The 22,118-nt window shown below is 35.8% G+C and overlaps 1 protein-coding gene across 3 annotated transcripts in view; it reads right to left on the reverse strand.

Annotated features, from left to right (window-relative positions):
• Positions 1-187: 187 nt before the first annotated feature.
• CEP135 (centrosomal protein 135) overlaps positions 188-22,118 on the reverse strand; it is an 85,295-nt gene continuing 63,364 nt past the window's right edge. Inside the window, exons 10-20 of one of the 3 annotated variants that reach the window (XM_040483028.1) lie at positions 21,193-21,308; positions 20,965-21,119; positions 20,277-20,332; positions 19,389-19,557; positions 18,474-18,584; positions 17,977-18,162; positions 11,771-11,980; positions 10,731-10,933; positions 9,745-9,849; positions 6,934-7,047; positions 188-1,748 (exon numbers count right to left, since the gene is read on the reverse strand). In XM_040483028.1, coding sequence (XP_040338962.1) covers positions 6,945-7,047; positions 9,745-9,849; positions 10,731-10,933; positions 11,771-11,980; positions 17,977-18,162; positions 18,474-18,584; positions 19,389-19,557; positions 20,277-20,332; positions 20,965-21,119; positions 21,193-21,308 — 1,414 coding nt within the window. In that variant the 3' untranslated portion in view covers positions 188-1,748; positions 6,934-6,944. Of the gene's footprint in view, positions 1,749-2,419; positions 2,578-6,933; positions 7,048-9,744; positions 9,850-10,730; positions 10,934-11,770; positions 11,981-17,976; positions 18,163-18,473; positions 18,585-19,388; positions 19,558-20,276; positions 20,333-20,964; positions 21,120-21,192; positions 21,309-22,118 lie in introns of those variants that run through there. The other 2 variants (XM_040483046.1, XM_040483038.1) reach the window with 2 other exon arrangements.

Raw genomic sequence — 22,118 nt, forward strand, 5'->3', positions numbered from 1 at the left:
CATAATTTAAAAATTTTTTAAACAAATTAAAAACATCTACAAATGGTGAGAACATTCAGTATTTTAAGATAAAACTAATTTAGGAAAATTGTAGTAACATGGTTAAGAAAATAATTATGGCAAGCTACACATTTTTAAATTATGAAAAACATTAAAAATAAAATATCTAATAAAATAGGCCTTGCTATTGCTTTGGGGGAAAAGGTGGGAATATTTTTTATTTTATTTACATATATTTATTAAAAGATTTTCCATATGACATTGCAAATTAGTCCCATTTCTCTTGTATTTTGCTATATGAATTCACACAAAGGAGATGGAATACATAAAATTACAAATATGGTAGAAAAATAAACCACATCACACCCAAATACACAGTGAATTATTGCAAATGGCGTATACCATATCCCAGACATATAAGACATATTAGTTTTAGAAAAGAGCAATGCCACCCCCAGGTACATACAAACACACATACACAAATTCCATTGTATTAAAACCACAATAGGAAACAAACTGTATCATAACCAACTGGTCTTCCACTTTCTTATGTTCGTTCTTAAGTTCTTCTTTTTCAATCATAATGAAACCTACCAAGAAAAGGATTTTCTCCAAATGTGTATGGTTCAAACACGATTAGTTTTTGAATCTGACATTCTATTTTGTACTTCTGTTCTTTTATTAATGTGTGTATATATATACATATTTAGATATATCTAAATTCCTTAAAACTACAACCTTGAAAATTAATTGTAAAAAGTTGTTTTCTATTTACATGCCACAGTTCAGTGTTTACATACTATTCTGTAAGACTAATAAATTACAACATACAAGTTTAGAAGCAAAAACTGCTATTATTGAATGTATACTGGCATTTTAACAAAATCTTTTACTGTATTTACCCCATATACTTTTATGGTCTGAATTTTTTTCTTAATACAGGGAGGAATTTTATTTACTGAAAAAGTGTCCCAAATTTCTGTTCTACGGTTTTACAAAATTCTGAATGTGGCTTTTAGTTTGATTTTGATAGAATTTGTATTAAGTGAAGAGTCCATGTGATAACCAAAATAATAAAATATTGCATATAATATATAAATGTATCTTTCCCATCACAGTTCTTCAAGTTGACAATAACAAATGATATACGGTAATTATTATTTTATCAAGACCTCTGCTATTGTGAAAATAGACCTGAATATATTACCCTTGATGATAGATAGCAAATTGGTGAACAATTAATTTTACATTTAGAAGAAAAAGCGTGACAGCACAGCATCAAAATTGATAATCCTATATGAATGTATTAAAGATATGGGTTATAAACACAGGCATGAAAACTGAAAACACTTTGAAAATAAGTATTGTAAGAATATTTATATACACATATCATGGCTCATTATGAAAAAGATTATTAAAGCATAATGTGAACAATACATTATATTAATTCACAATATAAACACACACTTTGTGGAGCAATTTAAGTGAGGAATAATATAAGTATAGATATAACATTAGTTAGCACTATTAATACATATTTTGTTCTGTCATATATATAAAAATATACACATAGATATGGCTCTTTTAAACCAAAATTTTTATATAAATATTCACTGATTTAAATAAAAGTTGACAGAGGTAGAATTTGTGTCAATGTTCATGATTTTCAAGAACAAGTACTTCAAATATTTCATTACTGTTCTGTCCTTTAAAAAATCCACAGAGGTAACTCATTGAAAGCCACCATTCTGAAAAAGGGGGGACAGGAAAGGGGAGTTAAGAGAAAAACGATAAACAAAAATTACTTGGTAAATTCACAAAAAACTAAGAGACTGTTTTCAGTTTTAACCAAAATTATAATCTCTAATAAAGCCTTTGCCCATAATCAAGTTATAGTTAACAGCTCTATACTTCAAAATATATTCCCCTCAGACCTCCCAAGCACATCAAAGTATATGAGGACTAAATGAATGATATAGAGTGAAAAGAAAGGGGTAACACAGGATGTTAACTGAGAAAAATTACTCAAAATGAGGAATAATATGATGTCTAAGTTAATGTACAAGTACTGTAAATTGTGTCTGAGTCTTAAAACAGCATATTATGGACAAATATTTTTTACCTTATGTGCTATCTAATCACCACCCCAATTAAAACACACACACACACACACACACACACACACACACTAAAATATGAAAAATTCCACAATGGAAACATGTGATGAACTGATAACTATTTTATTTATTTAAATAAAAAAAATTTTTAATGTTTATTTTTGAGACCGAGAGAGACAGCACAAGCTGGGGAAAGGCAGAGAGAGAGGAGACACAGAATCTCAAGCAGGCTCCAGGCTCTGAGCTGTCAGCCCAGAGTCCCATGCGGGGTCAAACCCATGAACTGTGAGATCATGACCTGAGCCAAAGTTGGACGCTCAACTGACTGAGCCACCCAGGCACCTGATAACTATTTTAAAATGGCATTTTTGAGGAGCACGTGGCTGGATCCATTTAGTGGAGCATGTGATTCTTGATCTCGGGGTCCTGGTTTCAAGCCCCACATTGGGCATAGTGATTACTTAAAAAATAAAACAAAAAATAAATCATCTCTTGTAAAATTCCAAATGTAAATACTATCTCCTGGCAGAAGGAAAGAAAAGGAGAAAGGAAAGGAAAAAGGAAAGGAGAAAGGGAAAAAAAAAAAAAAAGAAAAGAAAAATAAAAAGAATAAAATGGCATTTTGAAAATACTTTTAATGATTAGATGCTCTCAACAATTTATTAAGGGGAAAACCCCCAAAGAACAGAACAAAATATAAGTTAGGATAAAAAATTATTTTGAGTATGATCTCTATTACAATTATATATGTATGTCTATGAATGTGTGTGTATATTTATTACAAATCAAACAAGAAGGAAGTATATACCAAAATGCTAATTGATATTTTCTTTGGGTTATAGGATTAAAAGTGATTTTGACTTGAACATACATTTTCACAACAGCCAAGAGATAGGAGGAACCCAAGTATCTACCAACTCATAAATGGTATATTCATACAGTGGAATATGGTTTAGCACCAAAAAAGAAAGAAATTCTGACACATGCTCCAATATGGATGAACCCTGAAAGCACTGTAAGTCACAAGGACAAACACTGTATAGTTCCAATTATATGAGTTAAACAGAGTAGTAAAATTCACAGAGACAGAAATTGTAATGGCAATTGCCAGGAGCTGTGGGGAGGGGAGACTGGGAGTTAATGTTTATTTCATGGGTAGAGTTTCAGTTGAGGAAGATAAAAAAGTTCTGGAGATGGATGAAGGACATTATTTTTTCACAATAATGTGAATGTACTAATTGTCAGAGAAATGTGGACTTAAAAATAGTTAGAATGATAAATTTGATGTTATGTATATTTTACCACAATAAAAAAAAAACGTTTAAAAAACTGATATGGGGGGGGCACCTGGGTGGCTCAGTCGGTTAAGCGTCTGACTTCGGTTCAGGTCATGATCTCGCAGTCAGTGAGTTCGGGTCCTGCGTTGGGCTCTGTGCTGACAGCTCAGAGCCTGGATGGAGCCTGTTTCAGATTCTGTGTCTCCCTCTCTCTCTGTTCCTCCCCCACTCACACTCTCTCTCTCTCTCTCTCTCTCTCTCTCAAAGATGAATAAAGGTTAAAAAAAATTTTTTTTTAAAGTAATTTTGGTGTCCTTCTTTATATTTTTATATTTTATGTTTTCTCACTGATAATGTACTAGTTAAACAGAGAATTACTATATGACCCAGAAACTCTACTCTTAGTTACTCCCAGAAGATTTGAAAACAGGTACTTGAACACCAATGTTCATAGCAGCATTATTCACAATAGCTAGAAGGTGAAAACGACCCAGGTGTCCATCAACTGGTGAGTGGACAAACAAAATGTGGCATAAACACACAAAGGAGTATTATTCAAGCATAAAAAAAGAAACAAATTGTTTCAACATATGAGTCCTGAAAACATTATGCTAAGTAAAACGAGCCTGACACAAAAGGACAAATATAGTATGATTTCACTTATACGAAAAGCTAGAATGGGCAAGAGACAGAAAAGTAGATTAGAGACTTTCAGGGCCTGGGGAGGTAGACAGGGGACTGAAGAATTATGGCCCAAAGGATATAGAGTTTCTGTCTGGAGTGGTGAAAAAAGTTTGGAAATAGTGGTTTTGGTTGTACAACATTATGAATTTAATGCCACTGAGTTGCACACTTTAAAAACAGTTAAGATAGCAAAGTTCATGTTACATATATTTTATCACAATTAAAAAGTGTTCTAATTTGGGGGGTCTGGCTGGCTCACACTTGGTGGAGCATGTGACTGTTGATCTCAGGGTTGTGAGTTTGAGCTGCATGTTGGACATAGAGATTATTTTTAAAAAAATGTTTAAAACAAACAAAACAGAAAGTTTTCTAAATAATCACAGCTTTAGAGATTGCTAAATCCAGCATGTTCTAAATCAGTGGTTCTGAAAGTATAATATGGGTATCTCTGGAGTCTCCAAGACCTTTTTTGAGCATCTATAAGGTAAAGCCTATTTTCATAAAACCAAAGAATTATTTGTTTTTTTCACTCTTATTCTCTCACAGGTACACAGCAGAGTTTTCCAGAGGCTACATAGTGTGAAAAGCCAGGTAGTAAATATTTTAGATTTGTGGGCCACGGGGTCTCTGTCACAACTACTCAATTCCACCTCTGTAGGAAAGCAGTCTTAGGCAATGTATAAACAAACAGGTGTGGCTATGCTAGATTTACAAAAATAGGCAGTGGAGTGGATTTGGCCCACAGACCTTAGTTTACCAATCTCTGGTCTAAAATGCAGCTGTGAATCCAGTATGAGAAAATGTATGTGTCACAACTGTTACAAGGCTTTATAACGAGAAGCTGAACCTCCATCTAATCACATTCAAATTAATGCAGCAGCTTAAAAGTTGTGAGGACACAGTGATTGTAGCCAGCACTGAGAAGTAGTCCTCAAAGTGAAAGAGGAAAATGCACGTTTTAGTCAAACAAACACACACAAAAGAAAAGTACAGCAATCAGGACTCATTTAAACCTACGCCCTACAAATACCAATAAAACCTGGCGGATCAGTATGTCAAAACACACTACATAATTAATGTTCATAATGAGAATTCTGAGTCATTGAGGAAATGCTTAATTATCTTCTATATGCTTCTACTTAAAATAAGGCAAAGAAATGCATATTTTTTAAAAAGAATGACTTTACTATTTCTGTCAGCAAGCCTGCATTTTGTGGTCAACCTACCTTTCAAGCCCTGGTCCTGCAGGACTTCTTTCCCATTCATTCCCATCTCCAATGAATCAGCACATCCCTTTGACCCTTCTTCTGTTAAATGTATCCTACCTCTTTACAACCACTTTGCTCTGTCTACTAAAGCTTGAACATATGCATGTCCAGTGACCCAACAACTTCACTCCTACGTGTATACTCAAAAGAAATGCACACATCTGGTCACCAACACACAGGTACTAGAATAGAATGTTCATCGTAACTCTACAATAGCCCAAACTGGAAATTACCAAATGCCCATCAACAATAAAATGGGTAAATGGACTGTGGGGAGTTCATGCAATGTAATACTATGCAGCTACAAGAACACACACCAGTATGAATGAATCTCACAGATGTACTGTGGAGGAACACAAGCCACAAATGTAAGATTTCGTTTAAAAAGTGTCCAAAAACAGGCAGAAGAAATCTATGTTTTTAATAGGCAGAATAGTTACTTCTGGAGCAGGGCTTATAAGCAGGAGAGAGCCCAAGAGGGATGTGTTTTGTTTCTTGATCTGGGTGTAGGTTATTCACAGGTGTATTCAGTTTGTGAAAACTCACTGAGCTGTATGCTAGGATATGGCACTTTTCTATATATATGTCATTTGTTTTTAAAATTTGTCCTAGGGCGCCTGGGTGGCGCAGTCGGTTAAGCGTCCGACTTCAGCCAGGTCACGATCTCGCGGTCTGTGAGTTCGAGCCCCGCGTCAGGCTCTGGGCTGATGGCTCAGAGCCTGGAGCCTGTTTCTGATTCTGTGTCTCCCTCTCTCTCTGCCCCTCCCCCGTTCATGCTCTGTCTCTCTCTGTCCCAAAAATAAAAATAAACGTTGAAAAAAAAAATTAAAAAAAAAAAATAAATAAAATAAAATAAATAAAAAATAAAAAATAAAATTTGTCCTAGCTTTCAACATTATTCCACAGATCCTGAACTGAATATACTGTTCCTCTCATAGCTCTTTCTGGTCTCTGCCTCTCATTTCTATCTTCCCCAATATGGCCCAAATATAGTTATGAAGTTAATCCACCATCTTAATCCCTCCCTTGTACCCATATTATACACAGAAGCACCTTCAACGGCTCCCCTTGACTTACAGAGATAAGACTACAACCTCTAGTTGAGCCTCACATTCAATATACCCTCTGTGTCTCACCCTGCCTGCCATGCCTTTCTCCCTCATTATTCCCCGACAACCTGCCATTCCTGTCAGATTGAGTCTACTGTGTCATGTGCATTCCCATTTGTACACTGCTGTCTATACTTTTACCACCTGTTATTTGTATGTTGAATTTGGCACTTCATCAAGTGTTACTGTGTGATACCTCATCTTGTCATTTAATATTTTGTTGTGGATGCCTTTTCTTCTTTAATTGAGGTATAATCTACATACATTAAAATGCGTGGACTGTTAATGTTCAGGTCATTGAGTTTTTACAATTGTATATACCCGTGCAGCCATCACCAAGACACAGAACCCTTCATTACTTCACAAAATTCCCCTGATCACCTTTGTAGGCAATCTCCCCTTCCTCCACATTGAAAACTACTTTCTGAATTTTTATAATTACAGATTAGTTTTGCTTGTCCTAGTGTTGCATACTTACCTTTATGATAATTAACAGCTTATATGTTCAGGAGAATGTAAAGGAGACCTCAGAGTTGAACTAAGGGGTGGTGTGGGAAGACCATGTCGACGCATCTCTTGGATTGCTCTTTCTCTGTCAGTAAAGATCAAGGAAGAGATTATACAATTAAGTGGTATACAAAACATACGATGTTGTGATTTTTACTGATTAAGTAATTTCTCCTCAATTAACTAATGAGTATTTCTACTAAATTTAAATCCAATGTCCTTATAATTTTTAAGTAGTGAGTAAAAGATTTCAGTTAAAGGAATATGTACTATAAGAGGTTGTTCAAAGCCCCTCTGAATACAGATTTGCAAAGTTGGTTCCCACCTCTGCCCCTTCCTTTCCCACCTCTTCTTGAACATAAATCTAGCTTGTTCCTTCTTCCTAAAAACTCCCAATGTCAGAAGTGAAATAACCCTTTTCTCTACTACACCCTCCTCCCCTGTGTCTGGGTCAGCTCCACAAAGCATGGTGACTGTGTTTCTAATTCTTTTGTGGGCTATTCAGGGTCTCTGGCCTAGACTTTCTGCATTATATTCCACAGTATCCAAGATTTCTACTTAGTTGGGTATTTCACAAACTATTTTTTCATTATGATCCCCCTTAAAGAAACTTTTTAAGATATTCCCTCCCCCCAAATTATCCACTCTTCCCAATGAAATTTTAACATATAGATATGTTATTTATGTACTGAGGTCCTCTGGCAGGTTATGAGTCATTGTAATACCTAAAGTTTTTTTGCCACTCCCTCAACCCCCAAGAACCAATATTGTTCCCTGGGGTGGCGATAATGGCACTTTAAGAATGCATAACCTAGTTGGATGATAAGGAAAAGGAGATGTCCTGTTGGCCTACGTTTCTTTCGGGACCAGGAACAAGGGAAAAAGAGGAATTAAGGGAGTCTTATAGCCCTAGGCAGTAGGACCCCCCTTGGACTGAAGAGAATTTAAGTTATCATTAAGAAACAGAAATCATGTATGTACAGTTTAGCACACTGAGAAACGAAATCTTCTCAATTACGAGAAATTAGTAACACTGATTTTATGTATTGATGCTTTTCTTCATTTCTCAGGCTTCCTTTCTCTTTGAAATCATAAATATTGATTTCCTAGCAAATTTTGTCTATACTACAAATGGCGTATCTTTCAAAAGTTTTGATGCAAATAGAAAATAAGAGAAATAAAAAAACTGACCCGATAAGCAGCAATTTGACCACTATTTGAGTACGAAATCTCAGGAATGTTTATGTCTATGGTATTAATACAGCAAGAAAGAGTAATGAAAGAAAAGTAGCTTGACAATTGATTTGCAAATTAGACTTCAATTTTAGCTGTGAAAGCAAGTTTCATCCCTGTTTGTGGCACTTGGAGATTAAGGTTTTCAATATACAAAGCAAATGAACTGAAATAAAAGTGAGTATGAAAATTAGAAAACTACTAAGCGGGAGGGAATATACTGTATATAAGAGCATGGGGTTTAAAATTAAACAGATCTGTCTTTATTTCAAAATTTTATTTATCTTTTTAATTCACATTTAGTTAACATAAAATGCTTTGTTAGTTTCAGGTGTATAAGATATATTTTGATTTTAGTTTTGGCTCTGCCATTTATTATTTGTGTGACTTCAGTTTCCTGTAATATATGCATAATAATAGATTATTAGTAGCATTAATCAGATATGTATATGGTATCTGGCACATACTTATCAATTTCTCTTATGATCATCACTTTTGTGATGATCTGTATTTGGAGTTTCCTATTGGACCACATTGTGCTTTTTTTTAAATTTTTATTTTTTTAATGTTTATTTATTTCTGAGACAGAGAGAGACAGAGCATGAGTAGGGGAGGGGCAGAAAGAGAGGGAGACACAGAATCAGAAGCAGGCTCCAGGCTCTGAGCTGTCAGCACAGAGCCCGACGTGGGGCTTGAACTCACAGACCATGAGATCATGCACCCGGGCTGAAGTCGGGCGCTTAACAGACTGAGCCACCCAGGCGCCCCATTTTTAAATTTTTTTTCAAAGTTTATTTACTTGAGAGAGAGAGAGAGAGAGAGCGCGCGCACGAGCAGGGGAGGGACAGAGAGAGAGGGAGACACAGAATCTGAAGCAGGCTCCAGGCTCTGAGCTGTCAGTGCAGAGCCTGATGCGGGGCTCGAACCCACAAACTGCGAGATCACAACCTCAGCCGGAGTCCGATACTTAACCGACTGAGCCACCCAGCAACTCCAGTTTGGGGTCTTGTAGCATCCTTACTCGCCTGTTGATTCCCTATTATATTCTTTCAAATAATGCCCTGATTTTGCCCTGAGAAATGCTATAGAAAACATGTAGACAATATTTGCTACTTTATTTACTGTAAGGATATTATCTCCCACAACACTTTTGACTTTTTAGGAAGAAATATCAGAAGAAGTTTATTTATTTTTTTAATTTTTTTTTTTTTAACGTTTATTTATTTTTGAGACAGGGAGAGACAGAGCATGAACAGGGGAGGGTCAGAGAGAGGGAGATATGAAGCAGGCTATTCACAGAATATGAAGCAGGCTCCAGGCTCTGAGCTGTCAGCACAGAGCCCGACGCAGGGCTAGAACTCATGGACCACAAGATCATGACCTGAGCCGAAGTCGGCTGCCTAACCGACTGAGCCACCCAGGCGCCCCAGAAGAAGTTTATTTTTGTATGAACACTGAAAGAAAGTTGGCTATTTTTAAGTCCTATTAAATCTTTTTTGGGACAGGGAATAAATAAAAACACTGTCCAATGCTCCAATCTTTTTCTTACCGTTCATATCTTTCAGTTGAAATCTGCCTTTTCATAGAATCATGATCGGTTTGTAACTGTGTCACTTTAGCCCGAAGCATGGTGTTTTCCCGGCCTAGACTAGTTCTTAAAAATAAAATTTAAAAATAAATAAATAAATAAGTAACAAATATGTTGTTTTGTAGAGTCTAGTGCTATGGAGTTTTGTTTTTGCTAGTAATAAATACAAATGGAGGTGATAATTAGGACAAGAAAAGAACAAGTCTTTTTAACACTACTTTTCTCAACTTCAGGAGCTTCTATCACTGTTTTCTTTCGTTCATTCATTCATTCATCTTATTTATTTAACAAACAGTTAAACTAAACTTCCAGTATGTGCTAGGCACTGTAGCAATGCTGGAAATACAAATTTGAATAAGACATGAATTATAACATCAAGATGTAAAGTATCTTCATTGGCTCTTTCTGGACTCTTGCCTCAGAAAGACAAATATTATTAACTTCTTTTAAAAGTTAACTATTCTACTTGTACTATCTACTCCAGATTTTCTCCCCTCTTCCATCAAATATGTCCAAATCTGCCCGTCTAATAGACACTATCATCAATCTCCTAAAAGGTAATTAATCACAAACTTATGTGAGTCAAACTACATGCCATTTTGATGTCTTTTTCTAGTCCACACAGTAAAAGACACAGATGGCTTTCCCCATCCTGAAATGCTCTCCCCTTTGCTGACTCCTGTTTGTTCACAACTCAACTACAGGCATTTTTCTAAAGTTCACTCATTCACTTCCATGGGTCCCATCTCTGTGGTGAAGATACACAAATCTGTATCTCCAAACACAATGTATCTCCTTAAACTAAACCCCCAAATTCCTAAAAGCAGCCACAACGTAAGTAAAATATTTTGGTTTTGTACCACCGTACACACTCCCATCCCCTTCTCTCGCCAAAAATTATTTTTGACAAGCGATTTTCTTTAAACAGGTTGATTTATGCCACTTACAATTTGCTTTCTGAAAGGGTTAACTTCTCTTTAAGTAGCTGAATTTCTGTATCCTTCTCGTGGGAGGTTAAATGAGAATGAAATTCTTTATCTCTATTTGTAGCCAACAATGATTCAAGGCTTTTAATTGTATGTCTCTCACTTGCCAGTTGTTTTTTGAACAGGTCTGCTTCTGATTTTACATTTTCTAATTCCACCACAACCTATAGGGAAAACAAAGTAAGATTACTTCAGTACAATTTGAGACTCACTCTAAAAAATTATTTGTAGAGCTATATACACTTATCAGTTGCTTTATTTTGGGTACCAGTTAAAGATTTTGAACCATTTCTTTAAGTGTAAGAAAGTCATCTTATTTTCAAAATAATTTTTGCTTATTTGGTATAAGACCTATTCCTATGAGTTTCACTCATACTTCCTTGCCAAGAGAGGGTCATTAACATAAAATCCTAAAATGTGGCCTTCCTACCAGAAAGGAAGCCCTTCTGATCTATTATGTGTACTCTGACCGAACAGTCAAGCCAGCACTGGAGCTTCTCAGTAGCTGAAAATAAAGATACTATTAAATGAATGAAAACTGAAAACATCTGTATTTGAAAACATGCACTGGGATGTTTAAAGTAATGCTCAGCTTGAGAATGGGAAGTTCCAGGTAACTAGACTTTGAAAATTAAGTAAGATTTAAATGCCTTGAGATTTTATCAGAAAGACTACTCTATTTAGGAAATAATGAACTGCTCAGTCCTTCATTTAAATCTTACCTTCAGACAGAGAAAGAATATACTGGGATATGTTCCTATTGTATAATAACAACACTCCTATTTTCCTAAATATCCATCTATTCCAAAACAGAAAGCACCTAATTTCATCACTATGCTTGCTAGAAAAATCTTGGCAAAGAGTCTAGTTTTCAAAATCCTGTAGTCAAAAGTAACTCCTTAAAGGGAAACAAACTTTATCAAAAGTGCTTGATAAAATAAAACAATGAGAGTAAGGCTCAATAAAATAATGTGCTACAATGAAGTCTTTTAAGTCCTTACCCTCTCAAACTCCAGGTTTTTGGAATTCAGTTGTTGGGTCATAAGATCTTTGCCTGAATCCAGCTTAATGCAAAGTTCTCTAAGAGACGACAAATCATTCAACGCTGCTGCTTTTGCATCTTCTTGGTGTCTCAGCTCTTCTTCTAATCTAGACATGGCTTTTGCCATTGATGAGATCTGAGACTCATAAGCATGATGTGCATTTATGTGCTGAGAATAGAAAAAGAAACCGGTAAAAAGTTAAAGTAACCCAGTAATTTTAAAGGCTTGAATCTGTGCAGCCATGACCTCACTTTAAAAAAAAATAGTAGAGCCAAGTTTTGCACATTTTAAGATACTCTGAGGGAGCTGCCGGCTATTTAAAGATGGCCTATTTAATGCTTAACCCAATGAATTGTATATAACTACTAACCACGGTAACTAGGTACCTCACGTATATATTTGGAAGATGCAAAGACAAAAATCATTGTTTTAGGGTAAAAAAGGAATCTTGGAAGTTAGATTAAATTTACCTTTATAAATTGTTATAATGCCTTTTCAAGAAAAAGCAACATATTTACTTCTCACTCCTCAGTTGTCTTTAAATTCTAAATTGCAAAATGGAGGAGTGCCTGGGTGGTTCAGTCAGTTTGGTGTCCAACTCTTGATTTTAGCTCAGGTCATGATCTTGCAGTTTGTGAATTTGAACCCCAAGTCAGGCTCTGCACTGACAGCATGCAGAGGGAGACTGCTTTGGATTCTCTGCCTCCCTCTCTCTCTCTGCCCCCTCCCCTACTCAAGTACATGCTCGCTCTCGCTCTCTCTCTCTCTCCCTCCCTCCCTCCCTCCCTCAAAAATAAATAGCTGGGAGGGAGGTAAGTGGGGGGGGGGGATGGAATAAATGGGTGATTGGCATTAAGGAGGGCACTTTTTTTGCAATGAGCACGGGGTGTCATATGTAAGAGATGAATCACTGGGTTCTATTCCTGAAGCCAAGACTACACTGTATGTTAACCAACTTGAATTTAAATAAAAAAATAAAAAGTAAAAACAAAATTTTTATTAATAAATTTCAAAATGGAGTTTTAAAACTGAATACCTGAAGTTCTATTTAAATTTAATTTAACCTAATAGTAATCCACAACTTTATAAGATTTTAATAACTGAAATAATGAACAAAGTTTGAAACACTGATAAAACTCTCTTTCTAGAATAATCCACATTTTAAGTTCCACACAATTTAAATTGTGAGTGATAAATACAAACTGACATCAATTCTAGTCTAGAGTTTAATAAGAATTCCACACTTGAAAAATAAAATGATTTTAATAGGTATTAACAAAATAAATTGACATTAAAAATCTAACTGTGCAGAAAAGTAAATATTTGGATTTTCTAAATTAATGAATTAAAAATCAGAGTTCCCTAAAACTAAATATAAATAGGTAAAAGTCAGTTTTACATACCACAAAAGAACACGAACAATGACAGACAAAAAAATTAAAGAATAGTTTCTTTTGAGAATTTTGAAAGCTGAAAAGCATTCTTCTAGTTATACTCTTGATAGGAAAACTTCTAGAGACAGGGTGCCAGTTTCGTAGGACTGCTGTAACCAATTACTACAAATTACTGGGTGGTTTAAAACAAACAAAATTTATCCTGTCACAATTCTGGAGGTTACAAGTCTGAAATTTAGATGTTTGCAGAACCTAGAGGTTCTGAGAGAGAATCTGTTCCAGGTCTCCCTCCCAACTCCTGGTGGTTGCTAGCAATCCTTAATGTTCTTGCCCTGTAGACACTTCACTCTAGTCTCTGCCTCTGTCTTCATCTGGTATTCTCCCCTGTATCTTCTGTGTCCAGATTTCTCTTACAAAAGACACCAGTCATTGAGCTATGGCCTGCCCTAGTCCAGTATGACCTCATCTTAACCTGATTATAACTGTAAGAACCCTATTTCCAAATAAGATCACCTTCACAGGTGCTGGAGGTTAGTATTTCAATATAACTTTTTGAGGTCCATAATTCTATCTATCCTTTAGCTCCCCAAAATTCATGTCCTTCTTATGTGCAAAATACATTCATTCCATCCCAACACATTCTAGCATCAATTCTAAGTCCAAAATCTCATCTAAGCATCATCTAAATCAGATACGGGTAAGACTCTGGCTATGGCCCATTTGGGGACAAACCACTCTCCCTCCCCAGATCTGTGAGCTAGCAAACAGGTTATCTGCTTACAAAAACAATGGGGAAACAGGCATAGAATAGACATGCCTACTCTGAAAGGGAGAAAATAGAAGGAATGAAGGGGTTACTAATCCAAAGCAAGTTTGCAACTAAGCAAGGAAAATTCCATTTGATTTTAAGGCCTAAGAATAATTATCTATGCCACAATAGTCTACGTTTTGGGCCTGCTAGTGTGGCCCCACCTTCTCAGCCCTCAGCAACAGCCCCACCCTCTTGGTGCTCAGTGGCAGGGGCCCTGCACTCTGGGACCAAGGAGGCAGTAGCCTCACCCCCTGGGGCTGTACCCTCTGTGCCTGTGGTGGCAACAGTAGCCTCATCAGAACCTGAGCTGCCCATGGCAGCCCTGCTCATCTCTGAGTTACCTTCAGAGCCATTCCTCCCTTTTCTCAAAGGAGAACACATATTTATAGCCAAGTAACTCTGCTAGCCTGTTTCCTGCTAGTAGGATCCCAGACATTCAGCCTTCTTTCATTTCATCCTATTTCTGTCCCCATCAATACAAGTTGGCAGTGTTTCTACAGAGATGACTGACTGCATTCATGAGCCACATACCAAATCTGTTCACCAAAAGGTTGTGTGTGAAGCCACACACTTGGCTCTGTCTCCAAAGCACATTATCTGCATAGGCTAAGAATTTTCCAAATCATCAAGACCTGATTCTATTTTACCCCCTAAATTTTAAGTCTAGTATACTTAACATACACTGTTATATTAGTTTCAGATGTACAATATTGACCCAACAATTCTCTATATTACTCAGTGCTCATAATGGTAAGTGGTACTCTTAATCCTCTTCACCTATTTCACCCCTCTCCCTACCCACTTCCCTTCTGGTGACCATCAGTTTGTTCTCCATAGTTAGGAGTCTGTTTTTTGGGGGAAAAAAAAAAAAAAGATCTGTTTTTTGGTTTCTTTTTTTGTTGTTGTTCATTTGTTTTGTTTCCTAAATTCCACTTTCGAGTAAAATCATATGGTATTTGTCTTTCTCTGACTTATTTCACTTAGCATTATACCCTCTAGATCCATCCATATTGTTGCAGATGCCAAGATTTCATTCTTTTTTATGGCTGAGTAATATTTCAGTGTGTGTGTGTGTGTGTGTGTGTGTGTGTGTGTATACACACTGTATGTATATATATATATATACACATACAACACATCTTTATCCGTTCATTTATCAATGGAAAATTGGGCTGCTTCCCTAGTTTGACTATTGTAAATAATGCTGCAAGAATCAAAGGGGCAAATATACCTTTTTGAATTAGTGTTTTTGTATTCTTGGGGTAAACATCTAATAGTGAGACTACTGAATCAGATGGTAATTCTATTTTTAACTTTTTGAGGAACCTCCATACAGTTTTCCACAGTGACTACACTAAAATTTTACATTCCCACCAACAGTATATATAGATTGCTTTTTCTCCACATCCACACCAATGCCTGTTGTTTCTTGTGTTTTTGATTTTAGCCATTCTGACAGTGGTGAGGTGATATCTCACTATGGTTTTGATTTGCATTTCCCTGATGATTAGTGACATTGAGCATCTTTTCATGTGTCTGTTGGCCATCTGGATGTCTTCTCTGGAGAAACGTCTGTTCATGTCTTCTGCCCATTTTTAAATTAGATTGTTTTTTTGGTATTAAGTTCTTTATACATTTTGTATACTAACCCTTTATCAGATACATCATTTGCAAGTATCTTCTCCATTCAGCAGGTTGTATTTTATTTTTTTAAAGTAAATGTGGGTGGGGCTTGAACTCACGACACCAAGATCAAGAATCACATGCTCTACCAACTGAGCCAGCCAGATGCCCCTGGTAGGTTGCCTTTTAGTTTTGTTGGTTATTTCCTTTGCTGTGCAAAAGATTTTTATTTTGGAGTAGTCCTAATAGCTTATTTTTGCTTTTGTTTCCCTTGCCTCAGGAGACATATCTTGAAAAATGTTGCTATGGCCAATGTCAGAGAAATTATTGCCTGTGCTCACTCCAGGATTTTTATGGTATCAGGTCCCACATTTAGGTCTTTAATCCATTTTGAGTTTATGTTTGTGTATATGGTATAAGAAAGTGGCTCAGTTTCATTCTTTTGCATATAGCTGTCCAGTTTTCCTAGCTCCATTTGCTAAAGAGACACGTTTTTCCCACTGCATATTCTAGCTTCCTTTGTTGGAGAGTCATTGACTCTACAATTGTGGACTCATTTCTGGGCTCTCTATTCTGTCCTTTTGATCTATGTGTCTATTTTTTTGTGCCAGTATTATACTGTTTTGATTACTATAGCTTTGTAATATATCTTGAAATCTGGGATTGTGATACCTCCAGTTTTGTTCTTCTTTTTCAAGACTGCTTTGGGTATCTGCAGTCTTTTGTGGTTCCATACAAATTTTAGGATTATTTGTTCTAGTGCTGTAAAAAATGCTGTTGGCATTTTGATAAGACCTAGTTCCTTTTGTCCTTGGCAGTTCCTTTATCAATTTATCTCTGTCCATTTTACTATAAGCAGCAAGAAGAAACCAGGCTACACCTTACACACTTTGCTTAGAAATTTCCTCAGCTGAATATCCAAGTTCATCACTTATGTATAAGTTATACTTTCCTTCCAAGAGTAGACCATAATTCAGTCAAGTTCTCTGCCATTTTATAACAAGGATCACCATTCTTTCAGTGTCTAATAACATGTTCCTCAATTGCATCTGAGACCTCATTAGAAGAAACACTAAGATTTCTGGAAAAATTCTGTTCTTGAAAACGTATGCATTTTGTAAATAATATAAGTTTTCTCTACACTCTCCTTTTTTCTGAGCCCTTACTAGAATCCCCTGTAATAAGCATCTACCAGCAAGCTTTTCAAAGCAATCTAGGTTTTTTCTCTCAAGCACCTCAAAACTCTCCCAGCCTTTGTCCATTACCAAATTCCAAAACCACTTTCACATTTTTTATGTTTGTTGTAGTTTGTTACAATTTTCCTCATGGAAAAAGGTATGGCAGGTCCTGAAAGCAATCAAACATAAAAATGATCTTGCTTTCGCCATTCCACTTCTAAGTATATACTCAATAACAGAAAGAATTTGAAGAGATATTGTACATCCACGTTCATAGCAGTATTCCTGGTAGCCAAAGATGAAAACAAATTAAATGTCCATCGACAGATGAATGGATAAACAAAATGTGATGTATATACATAATGGAATGTTTATTCAGCCTTAAAAAGAAATGAAATTTGGACACATGCTACAACATACATGAACCTTGAGGTTAACTGAACCTTAAGGCTAAGTGAAATAAGCCAGTCACAAAAAGACAAAATATTGTATGATTCCATTTATATGAGGTACAAAGAGTGGTCAAATTCATAGAGAAAGAAAGTAGGATGGTAGTTGCCAGGGGCTGGGATGGGGAGAGAGTAAGGGAGTAGGGGGTGAGGGATGGGAAGTTAGTATTTAATGGGGACAGAGCTTCAGTCAGGGAAGATGAAAAAGTTCTGGAAATGGTGGTGATTTTGCATAACAATGTGAATGTACTGGGCATCTGGGTGGCTCAGTCAGTTAAGCATCCCATCTGCCTTAGGCTCAGTCATGATCTCTGGTTCATAGGTTTGAGCCCCACATGGGGATCTGCACTGGTGGTGCAGAGTCTGCTTGGGATCCTCTCTCTCCCTCTCTCTCTCTCTCTGCTCCTTTCCCCACTTGTGCTCTCTCTCTCAAAATAAATAAATATACTTTAAACAACAACAACAAAAACAATGTGACTGTACTAATTGCCAAAGAACTGTACTCTTAATAATGGCAAATGTGATGTCATATATATTTTACTACAGTTTAAAAAGAAATAATGGGGCTTCTAAGCAAATTATTAGAATTAATGACAAAAGATTACCACTGAACTTGATTTTATCAATGCTTAAACCTTACTTCGATAAAGTATCTTTGAATGTTATAGCTTTACTAATAATATCATCACAAGACAAATGAATACATTACCTCCTGAATTTCTTTTTCTAGTAGCTCTACCCTTTCTCGAAGGTGTCTCCTCTCTGTGTCAATAGAAAGAAGTTCCAGTCGAACTGAGCTGCTTTCTCCCTCAGCTTGATGGGCTTTGACCTCCCAGTCTTCAGCACGGTTATGAAGCATCTGAAATCTATCTAACAAATCTTGATTTTCTTTTTCCTAGTTTTAAGCATAAAAACATTGTTCCTAAATTAGTAACTGTCACCCACTGGAACACTCATATCATAAACATATACGGACATTAGAAAATTTGTTTTAATTCAGAAACATATGCTATCTATGCAGACAACATATACTAAGTAAGATCTGCGGGGAAGTATAAAAATATAGAAGATAAGCTCTCCACTCAAACCTTATTATCTAAGAGAGGAGACATACATACATACATACATACATACATAAGACAGAATAAACACACATGAAAAAAATTTTTAAATGTCTTAAATCCAACTTAAATAATGTTTTTTCACCTTAGCAGCCATTAAGCTCTCCCATCGTGACACCTCAGTTATGTAATTATGAACTCTACTCTTCATTTCTTCTTTTTCTTGCACTGCTGCTTCCAATTCCAATGAGATTTCCTACAAATCAGAAAATTGAAGACAAATCTACAATGAATGTGATACCTAATGAGTTCTATTTCTATTCAAATAGCTCCTTTTGAATTGGGGGAATAAGAGTAGGAAAAAGTAAAACTGTTCCTAAGAGTTATTTTCTTACTTTTTTCCTGACTGATTTCGACTTTTTAACCAAATATTACCACTGATCTCCTGCAAGAGTTAGGACCGTGTATCTGGCATTTATACTATAGGGCTAGCTACGCTCATGGGTTGACATTTTTTAAAATTCATATATCAACAATATGCTTTATATTGAATACTGAAAGTAATTTTTTTAAAACAGGAAAATCATTCATCTTCTTGGTATAATCCTTTAATAAACCAGCAAAAACAAAGTCAATAATTTTGAGTAACTGCTATTCTAAAATATTCAATAATTTACTTAGAGATTCTCTAATTTGCTGGAAGGAAGCATGAATAATTAAAATCTATTGTGGGTCTTTAAAACGCAACACTTTGCCCTAGGAGTAATCCTGGGGGTGACAATAATTTCTGCCACAGAGAATCCTATGCTCCCAGCTTTAGGATTCCCAGTAACAAAGACCAAAATGGTAAGGACACCATAGTTGCATCAACTAGACACTCTGTGATATACAGCAGCTTTCTAAACTGCATTTTTAATACTCACAAATACTATTCTCCTTACAGAGTTCTTTATGTTATTGATATTTACAGCATTAAATTTTAGAAAACATATTTACAGCTTTAAAATTTAGCAAGGAATGACTGTATTATAAACAATCCATTTATACACTGGACTCATACCTGGTTTTCTCTTGCCATTGTAGCCAAATCATCTTGTAATCTTCTGTTTTCCTTAAAAGACACTTCTTTAGATCTTCCTACTTCATCAAGTTCTTTGTGAGCTGTATCAAGCTGGCGCCGGAGGCTGCTTATTTCTCGGTCCCGACTAGTCAACGTTTCCTTTAGCTGGCTATTACATGAAGGATATGGAAATAATAAAGAAAGCTTTTTAGAAAATTGTAAATCACTTAAAAGAAAACTGTATACTCTGAAATTAAGTACAATAAGAATACAAGAAACCACACTACATTAAGACACTGATGAATTAGGTAAAGCAGATATTTTAGATCTCTATCAATCATTAAATGGAAGTAGTAGTCATAAAATAAATTTATAATTCCGTAAGTAAAAATAGAAGACTTTAAAATGTTATGAGCAAAACATAATAGATTCAATTGGCAAATACTATTTAATGTTTAAGTCCCCACTACTATGTAATATGTAAAGATATATATAATAAATACAATTAGTGATTTTTGTCTTGAAGTAGAGACCAGACATAAAATGTAAAATTTTGTAACTGTTCAAGATAGATTATGATGTAGAACAAATTCAATACTGACTACTAATCTAAGTTTTAATAATTAGGGTCCAAACAGGGTAATTACTGTAGAAATAAAAAGCATATAGGCAAGAAAAGAATAATGAATCAGACACAACTGTTGAGATGTTGATGATGGAGGAGGGGAGAAAGTTAAAGAGGATGGCATGTTCACCCTCTTTAGCAGACTCAGATGCTGCCACCGGCAAAAACAGGAAAACTGAAGGAAATTTTCCTATGGTCTAATTACTACTTAAATAGATAAAGCTGCACTCACTGAAAATTTCTAAAAAGCATTTATCACTTACTTCATAGAAGAGTCATACTCTGAGACTGTTATCTTCATCTGAGCAATAGCTTTTTCCTGTAGAAATTATGAAAATATATGATTCTAAAACATTCATTTAGAAATCTTTCCTTGAATTTATATAACTTATGACATTTATATAAATTATGCTATAAAAGAAAGCTACAAAGTAAACATATTTCTATTTCCCAACTGTACTTCACATATTGGCATATTTCTAACCTACTCTAAGAACTTGAATTGTTTTCAGGGCTCCTGGGTGGCACAGTCGGTTGGCATCCAGCTTTGGCTCAGGTCATGATCTCACGGCTCGTGAGTTCGAGCTCCGCGTCGGGCTCTGTGCTGACAGCTCAGAGCCTGGAGCCTGCTTTGGATTCTGTGTCTCCCTCTCTCTCTGCCCCTCCCCCGCTCAAGCTCTGTCTCTGTCTCTCTCAAAAATAAACATTAAAAAAAAAAAAAACTTGTTTGAATTTGCTGTAATCACATCTGATAAAATTACATTACATTCTATCAATAGAATTTTTAAAGATCCAAATTATTGGCATAAAATGAAATTTAAGCATATTAAAAGATATGGCTCTGGACCTTAGCAACCTGTATATGGGGGGTAAGAACTGCATATTTGTGAAATAGAGAATGAAACCGTTTCTGTTCAGACGCTAGATAAAGGTATTGAACAGTCACAATACTTTATTAGCCAGGTTTTCTTGCAAGTTTGCAATCTTTTCGGTCTTCTCATCTACAGTCTCCTGAAGAAAGTCTTTTTCTTTATCAATAGCACCAATGGTCTTTTTCATTACATGAGCCTCTTCACTCTGTGAAGTCATCTGAAGGTGTAGTTTACCTGGAAATAAAGAGAAATGTTTGTTAGACAAAGTAAATTAGGTTTCGTGAAAACAAAATTTAAAAAACCTTACCTATTTTTTCCTCCAGTAAGTTAATTTGTGATTGGGCTGATTCAAGTTCACCTCTTTTTTTGGAAAGCCGATGCTGACAATCATCAAGTGACTGCTGTAGCTGCTCATTTACTAACCTAAAGAATCAGTGGACCAAAAAAAAAAGTCTACTTTATCTCTGGTAGAAATATTTTTTCATTTTTTATTTTAAAGCTTTTCCAGTATAACTAACAGCATTATATTATATATTATTTCTTGCTGTCTGCCATTCTTCTTCAAAATGGTTCGTTCTACTTCCTAAAAATAATATAGTATAAAAATCAAAATAATTGTCTACGCTTTTCTAGAGGCTTCCCGGTAGTTTCAAAGCTCTTCTCGGTTTCCTTGTATCAACACTCTTTCCCTTATAAAATCTATTTTCAATAGTGAAGGCAAAGGCATAGTTTTATAGTATGCTTTTATTTATTTTTTTAAACGCTGATTTATTTAAAAAAAATTTTTTTTATATTTATTTTTGAGAGACAGAGTGAGACAAAGTGAGACTGGGGGAGGGGCAGAGAGAGAGGGAGACACAGGATTGGAAACAGGCTCCAGGCTCTGAGCTGTCAGCACAGAGCCTGACGCGGGGCTCGAACCCACAGACTGTGAGATCATGACCTGAGCCGAAGTCGGACGCTCAACCGACTGAGCCACCCAGGCGCCCCTATAGTATGCTTTTAGAGTATTACCTGGTACTTCTTCAAAGGATTATCCATAAATCCTGACTAGTGGGCTTTTATTTATGTTTTTTAATTCTTTTGAAGTAGGTTCCACACCCAACATGGAGCTTGAACTCACAACCCTGAGATCAAGAGTCGCATGCTCTACCAACTGAGTCAGCCAGGAGCTCCTGACCAGTGAACTTTTAATTTTGCTTTCTATTTTGACTTTGTTGGTGGGTATCAACT

This window comes from Herpailurus yagouaroundi, unplaced genomic scaffold, assembly GCF_014898765.1.
Source record: "Herpailurus yagouaroundi ecotype Mexico unplaced genomic scaffold, PumYag 28, whole genome shotgun sequence".
NCBI lineage: Eukaryota > Metazoa > Chordata > Mammalia > Carnivora > Felidae > Herpailurus > Herpailurus yagouaroundi.